This window comes from Dipteris shenzhenensis, chromosome 29, assembly GCF_047967505.1.
Source record: "Dipteris shenzhenensis isolate YYH24624 ecotype China chromosome 29, Dip_SZ_1.0, whole genome shotgun sequence".
Lineage (NCBI taxonomy): Eukaryota > Viridiplantae > Streptophyta > Polypodiopsida > Gleicheniales > Dipteridaceae > Dipteris > Dipteris shenzhenensis.
The window spans coordinates 17730387-17743113 of record NC_141624.1 but is presented as its reverse complement, the minus strand read 5'-3'; the positions used below and the strand labels follow the sequence as shown (position 1 = coordinate 17743113).

The 12727-nt window shown below is 43.5% G+C and overlaps 1 protein-coding gene across 1 annotated transcript; it reads right to left on the bottom strand.

Moving 5' to 3' along the window:
* Positions 1–270: 270 nt before the first annotated feature.
* On the bottom strand, positions 271–12254 carry LOC147882513 (chaperonin-like RBCX protein 1, chloroplastic). The gene is made up of 5 exons (XM_087400430.1): positions 11799–12254; positions 11576–11670; positions 11234–11351; positions 411–427; positions 271–279 (listed from the first exon to the last, which is right to left on the bottom strand). Exons 1-5 carry the CDS (start codon positions 12007–12009, stop codon positions 271–273), a joined length of 450 nt encoding a protein of 149 aa, XP_087256556.1. The 5' UTR covers positions 12010–12254.
* Between the last annotated feature and the right edge of the window lie 473 nt (positions 12255–12727).

Sequence of the window (12727 nt, the reverse complement as noted above, 5' to 3'; positions counted from 1 at the left end):
ATCTCTTTTGTGCTAGAAGTATGAATGCACTGGTCTCCACAATTTTCTCTTAATGTTACTATCAAACTAAACTTGATTTTTCTTCTTTCCCTCTCTAGGACTTCAATACAGCAACACACTGAATGAAATGGAAACATAGTGCACACACCCATACCTTGATGGCTAGCTTTCTCATGTTTTCCCATTCAAAATCTAGGGAGGCATATGCAAACCTGAGACAAGAAAATGTCAGCCAAAACTTTAATAACTGAGTAGCAAAACTTGCAGCTTTCAAGTATTCTGCAAAAAACTTAAATAATTGGAAATCGCTCATAACACAAAACTAAATACTCATAATGTTTTTGTGAAAATGTGAAAAGAAGCCTCGTAATACTACGAATTTACATGGTTTATGAGAATAGAAAGCTTACTTCTAAAATACGTAGGGCTTCAGATTTTGATGGATGAGCATAGAACAATGACAAGAAAACAAGCCAAGTTAGCAGCTGTATGACGGTTTAATGCTATAATCCAACATTAGCAAACGAATTAATTATGAACACTTATTAATATCATCAAAATTTTAGGGTTGCCCCTCTTCCATATGGGACTTGTCTAGGTGTCATCTTAATGGCATGCCTTCGCAAGAGTACATGGAAAGCTATTGGCAAGGATCTCAGTGCTCCAATTGAGCACTTGAGTTTGAGCATGATATGTGAGTATGTGTTCATGGGTGGATTACAAGTCTATCTACAAATGTTAGGTCGAGAGAGAAATGAGGGAAAGAGAGAGACTAAAATACCACACATTAGTAGAACGGGAAGAAATTGCTAAGAAAAATAGATGAGGCATTAGAAAACAAGTTCCATTGCATTTGGGGATCGAAGGAAAAGAATACTGCACTTACTCTCTGCCAATGAGCAGGATTATTTCGAAATACTCACGTAAAGAATTCTGCACCTTTTTTACTTGTGAAATTTTCATACTTGCACATGTATTTCCACATTGTGTTGTGACCTATGTTCAATAATGTTTTCTTCATCTATCGCTTTACTAGATTTCTTGCGAGACAAGTAATCGTTGCCACAGTGAGATGAAGTGGATTTGTGCATGATTTTGAAGTTGAACTCTTATAGTAGTAGCATCCATCTGATCAATCATGTTTCATGATGGATTTGTTGATCAGGTAGAGCAACCAACGTTTACTAGTCCACAAGGAAAATGAATGGATTGCATTAAAGATAGTACCAAAATTTTTGAATACTTAAACCCATTCCAATGGCTTCCCTTTTGGTGGTTGGATAGTTCATCTCTGCTGTTGAGAACATTTGGCTCGTACGATAGATGGGAAAATGCAATTTCATGTGTGCCTGAGCCAAAACAGGTCCAACTGCCATCTTGGATGTGTCCACAAGCAAATTTGCTAGGACTTTTTGTAGAAAAGATGTTGCAAACACACTAGAGCCCACAGAGAGGCCTACCAAGCACATGTGTATACATGATTTCTAGAAACAAGACAAAGACCCACACAGATGGGCGTGTACAAGGACAAGGGAGTGGGAGTGGGAGTGGAAGTGGCAATTTTATTTCATTCACATCTATAGCCTTATGTCACAAGAGACCCTTAAGTACATATATGTACATCGCAACGTGCTACTTCAACCAAAAGAAATCCGACTACACCAAGGCTTCCAAGAAAGACAACAAATATAATATTCAATGAGGGTATCCACAGGTTCTTGCTACTCATGGATTCCAATACTAAGACGAGGTATTGGAGATCACTGCCTCACATGTGAACACCCATATGAGGAGGACAAGGAGGCAAGTGATGGAGCATCCAACCCAATCAACGAACATGTCCTTGATGACGTTTGTTGCCTGTCCCCTTGCGAGTTCCAGTTTGGCCTTCCTGGGGGCGTTTTGGCACAGACCCATCTTCTTGCTCCTGTATTCCCTTGCAAAGTTTTCCAGTTTGTCATAGTTGAAGCTTGTCTTGTGCTTTCGATCAGATCCGGTCTTTTCAAATCTCAAAACCTCATCCGGTTTGTTCTTTCCAGGTCTCCCTTTGCTATTTATCTTTAACCAGGAAGGCCCTTTGGATCTGCCACTTTCTTCTCCCATGCCTCTTCCTGTAGAAGCAAATGGCATACATGACTGGTGTCGACCTCTATCCTTGAAACTAGCACTTGAGAAGGTACTCAAGGAGGTACCGTACGCCTCGAATTTGTGCAAAAATATTATCTCAATCAACTTGCAAGAGCGGAATGTGAGCGTGGTTGCCGATGAACTGTATAGTCCAAGGCCACAAGCACAATGATTGCATGAGGGGTAGAGAAATAAGGCTGGGTTCACACCACCCGACAGCCATCCTCCAAAAGGTGGTGTAAAGGGCTATCATCCTAGTTGGCCCAATAGGAGGGATGGGCCTGGACACTGACACCGAAGATTTGCCATGAAGATCGCCCACTCCATGGCCAACTCCTTCAACCACTAAATGATTGGCCCATTCCATGTCCTCCAACCGTTGCTACACCAATCACACCTGGCCGCCATCCTCCAACTCTATTTCCTCCTCCATGGGGGTACAAGTACCCTAAGGCCTCTACAAGATTCATAGTCCAAAATGAGAGAGATGGATCAAGCTTGTAGTATGAGAGATTTGGCCAAGCCGGATATCCAGTCCTAGATGTGATGCACAGATTCAGAATTGTGGATGGGATCCCACCAAATCGTGGCAGCCATGAAATCTACCAACCTCTTGTACCTCCAAAAGTAGCAATCACTATTTTTGCGATAACTTTTGATTTGGAAGTCGGATTTAGGAGCTCTTTTTTGTTGCATAGCTGAAATTGATATCTACAACTTTCTGGAAGAGGTTGGGGTCTAAATTGGTAGGGAAGAGGGTAGAAAATATGACAAGTGACTGACTTTGTGTTGGCAAGCTGCTTGTATCTTGCAACTAAGATTGAAATTTGTGAGAGAAGCACTCCCTAACATCAGTGCACATCCTCTTGTTAGTCGTTATGTATGATTATCTTTATGGAAAATCAACTTGAAGGATTGCCTATATTATGTTTGTGAATATTATGTTCCCAGCATAGCGCAGTCCAAAGAGCATGGGATGTTCCAAGCGATTTGAGAGGTTGATGAAATATACAAGTTATGGGTTCATCTACAATACTCTTATTGTGTTTGTGAGTTGAAGAGCTATTGTAGTGATCACTCACGGTTCTCTAGTTTCTGTCATCACTATTTTGGAGCCCCTCGCAACGAGTTTCCTCAGGAACGTCCTATGACTGAGGAGAACTACTCACGTCACTTGTGTAGCTATCATTGCAAGAGCAAGATGACCCAAGATTTTTCCAAGTTAAAACTTTAGACATTTACCTGTCTTTAGAGATTTTGAAGATTTAGGTACCTTGAGGTAGACTTTCTCATTTACTTCAAACTCCAACCTTCTATGGTGGGGGTTTGCGTGACTTGATGCTCTATCTGAACTTGAGCATTTAATTCATATCTTCAAGAAAGTCTTTGGCCACTTGAACCTTCTCTTTTTCGAGTCCCACTGCCATTGGAGCTCTTTGTTAAAATCCATGCATCATCATGAATGGACTAAAACCTATAGCGGAATGTTTGGCACTGTTATATGAAAATTATAATATGGGTAAATATTGTTCCCAATTAGTTTGCCGTTTACTTACATATGCTCGAAGCATATCCTCAATGATCTGATTGACTCCTTTCAATTTGACCATCACTCTGTGGATGATCCGCGGTGCTCATATTCAAGGAAGTTTCCAACCTCATAAACATAGCCTTCCAAAAATGGCTGTTAAATTTGCTATCCCGGTCACTAACGATATTGGTTGGTAACCCATACAATTTATAAATATGCTCCACAAATAGCCTAGCTAATTCTGGAGTTTTAACCTCTTCACAGACAGGAATGAAATGAGCCATGTTGGTCAATCGATCAACAATTACTCACACAGAGTTGTGTTCCCTCTGTGTTCTAGGTAATCCCACAATAAAATCCATGGAAATGCTTTCCCATTTGCCAAATGGAATCTCCAATGGGTGTAGGAGACCTCCTACCTTAAGATGCTCAGCCTTATTTATCTCGCATTTTTTGCACTTCAATACATAGTCTTGGATGTCCTTACCTATTCTAAGCCAAAAGAATTGCCTTTTCAAAAACGCATACGTCTTCTAAATTCTCGGGTATCCAGCACTTGGACTATCATGACACTTAAATAAAATTTGGCGCTTACATACTCTACCCTTGTAGAACAGATAGCAACCTTTAATAGTATATTTTTTTCACTTGAGCCCTTTAATCACCAACCTGTGGTGTATCACAATTTCCATGCGGCGACTTCTTAATGAAATCCTCTTGATTAGTTAGATCTCTCTTCACAATTGCTTTCCATATTTCAGAAAAGTGAGGACCAAACTCACATTTTCCTTTCAAGGTCTCTAGGAAGTCATTTTGAAATTGAGTAAAACTCAATTCATTAACAATTGGCATTCGGCTAAGGGAGTCTACTACCACATTGAACTTCGCCTTCTAATATATCAGTTGTACATCAAACTCTTGCATAGATTCAGCCCATCTTGCTTTTCTACCTTTAAGCTATGGCTAATTGCAAATCCACTTAATGCTTTCTTGATAAAAAATGATCTAGAATTTGGCACCATACAAATGGTGCCTCCACTTCTTCAAAGCATAGACTATAGCATACAGTTCCTTCCTTCTCATATGCCGAGTAATTCCGTTGGGCACGATCTAACTTTTGCTTTCAAAAGCCACTAGTCGACCCTTTTGTAAAAGTACCACCCTAATAGTAGAATCATTGTCATCTGTCTCAACCACGAATAGTTCATTGGGATCCACTACCTTTAAGACAGGAGCTGCTGCTATAGCTACTTTTAATTTTTCAAAACTCCTCTCTTTAGGTTCATCCCATATAAAGGTACTTCTCTTCCCCTTAAGTTGGTCTGTCATCGAGACAGCAATCTAAGTGTAATCTTGGATGAATCTCCTACAAAATGCAGACACACCCAAGAATATATGTAATTCTTCTAGGTTTGTAGGATGTGGCCATTCCAATATGGCCCTTACTTTTTCAAGATCCATATGAATCCCTTCTTGGGATATTATGTGTCCAAGTACTTTACTTCTTTTGCAAAGAATTCACATTTGGATTCTTTAGCAAAAAAGAGAGTTGTCTCTAAGCAGTTGGAACAAGTTTTGCAAATGTTTCAAGTGCTTTTTCCTGGTCTTACTGTAAATAAGGATATCATACTATAACAAATTTTCCTAAATATGACCTTAAGACACTATTCATAAGTGTCATGAAAGTTGCTGGAGCATTTGTTAACCAAAATGGCATTACTTTAAACTGATAATGCCGATACCTATTGAAATGTTGTCTTAGGGACATCCTCTTCTCTAATTCGTACTTGGTGATATCCTGACCTTAAATTAATTTTAGTAAAATATTTTGCCCCTTGCAATTGATCAAAGAGCTCATCAATGTGAGACATAGGATACTTATTTTTTATGGTGATTTTATTTAATGCTCAGTAATCTAGGCATAAAACTGGTGCAGACCAAGGTGAGATACTTGGTTGAATTTGGCCCTTCCTAAGGCATTCAATTAATTGTCTTTCGACCTCAAATTCCTCCATTTGACTAAGCCTATATGGGGGTTTATAACAAGGGTAGATCCAACAATTAAGTCTATTTTATGATTTACTTCTCTCTCATGGAGTAAACCATCAGGCAAATCAGACGAAAAAACATCTTTAAATTCAACCATTAAATCATTGGAAGAAGATTTATACTTTTTAACATTATCAAAAACAACTTTTCGATGCAGAAGACATAAAATCACCAATAAAGATAAGTTCACATAGATATACCTCGCATTCTTCTTGGTGTAGCAGTTGTTCCAATTCCATCGAACAAATAAGAGGAGAGTTGGGCACATCATATTCTCCCTGAATCGAATCTGGAAGACTCTACCATCTTTTTCAAACATAATGGAGTTATTAAGATAACTCTGTTGTAGGCTATGCCCAAGACTATACAACCACTCTCCACCAAGCACAACATTTATTCGATCGAGATGCATAATTTAGAAATCCAAGGCATCTTGATAGCCTTGAATATCCACCTCTACACCATGTATCATGGTGTCCCAAACCTTTTTATCACTGCCCTTTGCCAGAGAGACCACAATACTTATGAGCACTTGGACTCTTAGGCAACTTTGCTCTCCTCTCCTATGCACGTATTGCCCACAACAGGCTGTCAATCTATGTTGCGCTCTTGGTCATATCGATTTCCATTTCCACAGCTTTGCCAATGAAGAGCTTTATGAACAGTGGCGCTTGTTGATGCTTGAGCATTAGCATGGAAACGATTTACGCACTGGAGATCAAATTGGGCAGCCTGTTGTTTGCTTTGCAAGGATCAGAATGCCTTCAAGATTCTCTTTTTACAGCCATGAATCACGCGCATGCGTATAATAGCCTTGAAAACTTTCGACAAAATTTTCTTAAGTTCTATATGCTTGATCGTTAAAGTGATGCCAACCGGTCCATGAACCAGTCCATGAACCAAGGAAGCCAGATCGTTGTGTATTACCACGCTCTGATACCAATGTCAAACCACAAGGAAGGGCTCTTCTCGATTACCCACCCAGCCTTGGATTCCTCTCTTGAGCTCAATGTAATTCTTTTCTTGTGTGGTTCCTCTCTCTAAACCTCCTTTCTTGAGCTCCCTCTAGAATCCTCCATCCAAGCCCAACAATTGCCAATTATAACCTTTTTGAGTGCCATGTGTCCATAATGCACCTTAGTAATTCTATGCCCCCCTTTGGGCCTTCACATTGCACTCCATTCTATTGCAAGTGTTGTCGAGCCCTCTGGTTTCCCACTACTCCATAACCAAGCATACACTTTCGTAATTATGGCTGATGTAACACTTGTTAAGCCAGGCAATCTCCAAACGTAGAAGCCAGGGCCAAACAAGTGGCCAGAAAGGCCAAAAATGGCCAAGCATTACTAGCCGACCAGAATTGGCCGACCAGGCCGAACTGGTCGACCAGCTGGCCGACCTCCTAGGTCATGCCTATAAAAGGCAGTAGCCCCTTGGCTACCACATCACTTTTGGAATAGGCTACTGCTGCACACCTGCGCTCTAGCATCTCTGCCTCCTCTGCCTCTGCTCCTGCATCCTCTCCAGCATCTTTGCCTCCTCTGGCTCTGCTCCTGCATCCTCTCCAGCATCTCTGCCTCCTCTGCCTCCGCTTCAGCATCTCCTCTGCCTCTGCTCCTGCATCCTCTCCAACATCTCTGCCTCCTCTACCTCCGCGCTTCAGCATCTCCTTTGCCTCTGCTCCAGCAACTTCTCTGCCTCCTCTGCTTCCGCTCCATCATCCTCTCCTACAGCTGCTCCAGATCAGCGTCGACTTACTCCTCTATTATTGCTGCCCTTCTTTGCAGATCTGCAGCAAACCTTTGTTCTTCTGGAAATAGGTTGCTGACCCAGATCTGGTTCAGTTCCAACTTGTGGAGCTAGTGCAGAGCCCACTTCAGTTGACTGCTCTGGAGGACTGTTGTTCGCTCCCTCCACAGTTTCTTTCGCAGATATCTCTTCTCTTGTATTGAGTTCCGTTGGTGATATATATTTCTTCTTCAACTATCTTTCGTCTTCAGTGTTGTCTTATTTATCTCGAAGAACTTTCTTTATATGGTATCAGAGCAAGGTGTGCTTGCCAACACCTGAGCCTTGACCTGGAAAGCTTGGAAGATAGATCATCAACTGAAGATGTCTTCTCCTTCTTCCTCGAAGCGATCTCAGCCCGAATCGAACCACCACCCTGAGTCTGCAAGGATCGAAGGTGATGAATACCTCTCCAAACTCTTTAAAGAATTTGCTGAATTTCAGAAATGAAAGGAACTTGAAGCAGGTACCCACACACCCCAAGCTTCTTCTTCTCCATGGCTTTCTCCGATACGTCAACAAGGACCTCTATTCAACTCGGAAGAAGCGGAGCAACATTTCAAGTTCGGTGCCAACGAAGAACAAGTATACCCTGACGAAAGAGGACAGGCCGGCATGAGGACAATGGGTTATTCGACAATGCCTATCCCACAAGAATCAGTGCAAGGTATGTTGCCCTATCCCTTTGGTGCAAATCCGTCTGTTATGCAAGGCATAGGAATGAGTAATCACGAGGACACAGATCCATACATGCATGTGAACACTCGTAGATGAGAAAGGAGAAATTCGTCAGGCAATGAGTTTGCTTTCGGTTCTCATTCTTCCTTCCCTCCCATCCCTCTCATATCTTCCGCTGCCATCTTCCCTCCAGTGGCTTCTCATCCTCCATCTTCTCCCATGCCACTGGGCTCCTATAGCCTTTTTCCCTCTATCTCTCCCGCTGCCCCTTTTTCCCCTCTCATGTCGTATCCCGCCTCCCATGTTTATCCCTCCCCCTCAAGGCCTTCTCCGAATCCTTTTGTTCCTCCGGTGGTGTCGCCTCTCCCACCTTCTCACTCCGCTCCTGTCTTGAGTCCTCTCATGCATCCACCGGTTGCAGGTCTGGCTAGTTTGATTAGGTTTAGTTAGTGGATTGAGTTAGGTTAGTAGATTGGGTTAGGTTAGGTTTAGTTAGTTTGGCTCTAGGTTAGGTTAGTACTAACTAAGGTTAAATGCTAGGTTAGATTGGTCTAGGACACTGTCTTAATAGTCCTAAAGGTCCTAGGTTAGAGCTGTCCTAGGTGACTTAGGACCGCTTTCCTCAGAATTCCAGCCTCTTTTAGGGGCTTTCCATAGCCCTATTTGGGCTCATTTGACCCCATTTTCGAAGCTTCTTTGATGACCCTTCTTTCGAGCCTCTCCATCGACATTTTCGTGTTTCCACGCATTATCTTAGGTGCTCATTATGCAAGGTTTTGTTATCCATTTCTCCTTGCCTACATTCGAGCTCCTCTCTCCAGGGCCAGTGACCATGGCACCGAAGCGTGTCCCTTGAGATATATTGCATGACACTGATGAGGTTGCTCAGTATGAGCAAGTGCCTGCCACAATGGTTGCATCCATTGGTGGTGCAAAGGTTCATTCCACTCAGGCTCTCTCTCCTGCATCTCGGGAAGTACAGGCAGCACAGACGCAGTTTCTGGATGCCCTTTCCTCTATGCTCCAAGGTGCTTTCCGCCAGATAGGACACGAGTTCAGCCAACAGCTTACCACAGCCATGGCTATGCAGGATACCGCTCTTGTCCAGATGGGACATAAGATTGGTCAGCAGATCACATCTGCAATTGCTATGTAGGATAAGGGTAAGCAGCCTACACCCCAGCAAGGGGACCATTCAGACAGTCAGGATGTTTTGTCTGCTCCATGCAGAGGCTCTGCATTCTAGCAGATGCCCGCCGTGGCTATGAGCATCAGTCTTCTGGACCATTGCATGTACCCCAGCTTGGGGATTATTTGGACATAGATGCATTTTATGTGCCACAGAGCACCTTCTTGCAGGATGTTAGGTCATCTTTTGGCTCTCAGCTTTCTGCATCTATGCAGGCTGAGCCGTCTCTTTTGGGCCGACCCGTTGGTGTGCATCCGGCTAGTGCTCCCTTCACCGACCAGCGCGTATGCCTGGGGTTGGCTTGGGTTTATATGGCAGTCCACACCCCTGGGAGAGAGGTCAATCCTCTTCTCAACCCTTTGGTATGCCATCATTTTGGAGAGATGCATTTGACAGAGAGGCCCAGCCCAGGGTTCATGCACCTATCACTCTGCCAGTGAGCACATATAGCCAGACGCAGCCAATGCATCAGATGGCAGCGGCTTCCATGCAACAGGGGGTTGGTGGTGGGCAACAAGCCACTTTTGATGACATGTTGGCATATTCTTTGCATTCATATAGGGGCCTACCTAAGGCCATCAAACTTGAGATGCCCTTCTCTGATTATGTGAACCTCAAGCGTGATGATGCCCGCACTTCTGGAGGTCACACAAGAATTATGCAGCCAAGGATATCAAGGACAAACTCACAGTGCATAAGTTTAAAGGGGACACTCGCACTCCCAATGAGTTGGAGGAGTGGCTCACGAAGCTGGAAGACTATTTCCACTTCTACCCCAAGTCTGAGGAGGAGCACATCATTTTTGCAGGTATACATATGCAGGACTATGCCCACACATGGTGGCGATACATGAGGGATTCGCATACTGTGATAGAAGAGAGGATCTAGCTTTTTGAGAACGTAAACCCTAAACGGAAGACTTGGCAGATTCAAGTAACATTTAGGTCTACTCATACAAGATCTGCACACAAGTATAACTCAAAATAAACACCCAAATCTGAAGAACACACAGCAAATAGGACAGCAAATATAGCATACGAATATTGCACCAAAATGGGCCAATCTATGTACGAAACATGCACCCTCAAGAAGGCATACACCACACTGCTGCAGTTTCTTGCTCCAAATTGGCACTCAAGAGCTGCTCAATTCTCTGTCTCTCTCTTGTGTCTGCTGTGCATACAGTGGTTTCCATTGGATGTCAAACACCTTATGTGGTCGAATCGGATTGGTCGACATGTGAGCTTCGGGCCACATCCATGAGTGTGTCCAATCCTCAGCCACTCCGGTGTAGGGGTTGGACATGATCGGGCCTTATGCCCACAATCCACTGTTAGAAGAATAAAAATCGTTCAACAGACAATCGAAGCCCTTATGGTACATCAAACCACATTGGAGAGCCTTTAAAATTCTACATTTTTTTGTATAATTGTTTTCTGCTCTTCCGTAGTACGTAGTCATGTTGTACTTTCGAATTTAAAAATCTGCTCTATACAATTACCTACCAAAATTATATTAGATAAGTGAACACCATTCATGTCTCATGCACCTTAAGTATGGTGCGCCTTCTAACATTCAGTTGGTCGAGGTGATAAGGGTCTGATCATTTCCTCATCTGTCAGACATCTCATTCAGGTTCTTCATCTGAAGTATGGTGCTACTGGGCTGGTCATGCTGAAACAGGTATGATCATTTCCCCATGTGCTCAATTGCCTCTACCAGGTTTTTTTTTCTGAGTTTCACACAAACCAAGCAGGGCTCTCTCTCTCGTGTACTTCTGCTTTGGCATTGACAAATGCCCACAGAAAAGGTTATCTGTGTGTGCATATTCAATTGACAATCCAACTTGATTAAGGAAAGCGAGGAGACACCTAGCCCTTTGTGCCGAGGGGATTCACGCATCAATGCTGCGCAAAATTTATCTCCATCTTTCAAAGGTGTTTTGTCTACAAATGCCGTTAGCTCTGTATAGGCCTCTGGATTATACTCCTGCAAAAAGACAGTCGTGGGTCTGAGATTCCATGTTGAGCGTTCCGACATTGAGCAAATATCAAGGAAACTTACTTCACCCCCCATTGGTCTGAGCCTACTTTAAGTGGCGAATATATTTTCATAATCTTAAAATGACCAATTCTTTGGTTCGGATACCCGTAGTATGAAAGCTAGCGTAGCTTAGCTGATGCTAAAGTACATGTAGATAGTTCTAGATATACCTCAAGTTGTGCGAGAACAATCTTCACAGCCAAGTACGTGAAGTAATTATGAAGAGTTTCAGCTGCCCTGGCCTCGGGAGATTGGGCTCGAAACCCTGCATTGCGACATGGATTAGAGGCAAAACGCTAAAGTTCAATAAGGTGGACGGTACTCGGTCAATTGACTAAGAGCGATATTGGGCTCGTTTTGAAATTCCGACGTTCCCAAACAATAAGTGCATACCTGGAACAAACATTTTGCACCGCGCTGAGAGGAAACGCCGTGTTCGAGCATGCGATACAGTGGCAATATTGGCGCAAAATCTCCGAAGCAAGTTCGGCTCAAGGCTGGGAAAGACGGACTCGGTGGGACAGCGGCTACGCTTCCGAGAGGAAGCTCGATTTGGGGGGCAAGAATGCAAGGCATGAAGAGGGCGATGGAGGGCGATCTCCATTGCTGCTCAGCGCGAGGTATACGAAGCAAGTACCTCGATCGGAAGCTCTTGTTGTGATCAAATGCAATCGCTGGACTGAAGTAACTAATTGTATTGATCTTTGACTGTCAATCGCGTTTGCGTTGCCAATTCTGTATGATTGTGTACGCTACCATAGCCCAAAATTCTGGGAATGTATAAGGAAAGCTTTATAGATTACAGAGCTGTCGTGCATCGTGTCCACGACTCACAGGGAAGAACAAAAATCTCGCCGCAGTTTGCGGGGCCAGTGTCCGACCCAAAAAATCGTGGGTTGACGTCGTGGCTCACACATACATGCGACGTCATGTGTGCACCACGACGACAAGTGGGACCGCCACATCGTCATGTGCGCGCGCCATGACATCAACCCAAATCTCCCATGTCGACAGACGAGCATATGAGCTTAGAGCGCATTCCCGCGATGCATCGGAGATGCAAGATGGCACTATGAAGCTGCTCGTGGGAAATGCCTTCGCCTCTTTGGATTTGCAGCTCAGGTTGCTTGCAGAAAATCAAAGCGGCTCGAATACTCAAAGATAGCCGTGGAAATAGATAACTGGATCTGTTGGAGGTTTCCTATTATTTGCCTTAGCGGAGAAATAGGATTACAGAATGGTCAATGCGGGAACATCCTCTTAGAGTAGCTCCCTGTGCCTACTAGTGGAGCTCTCCCATCCCCTCTAGCAAGCCATTGTCA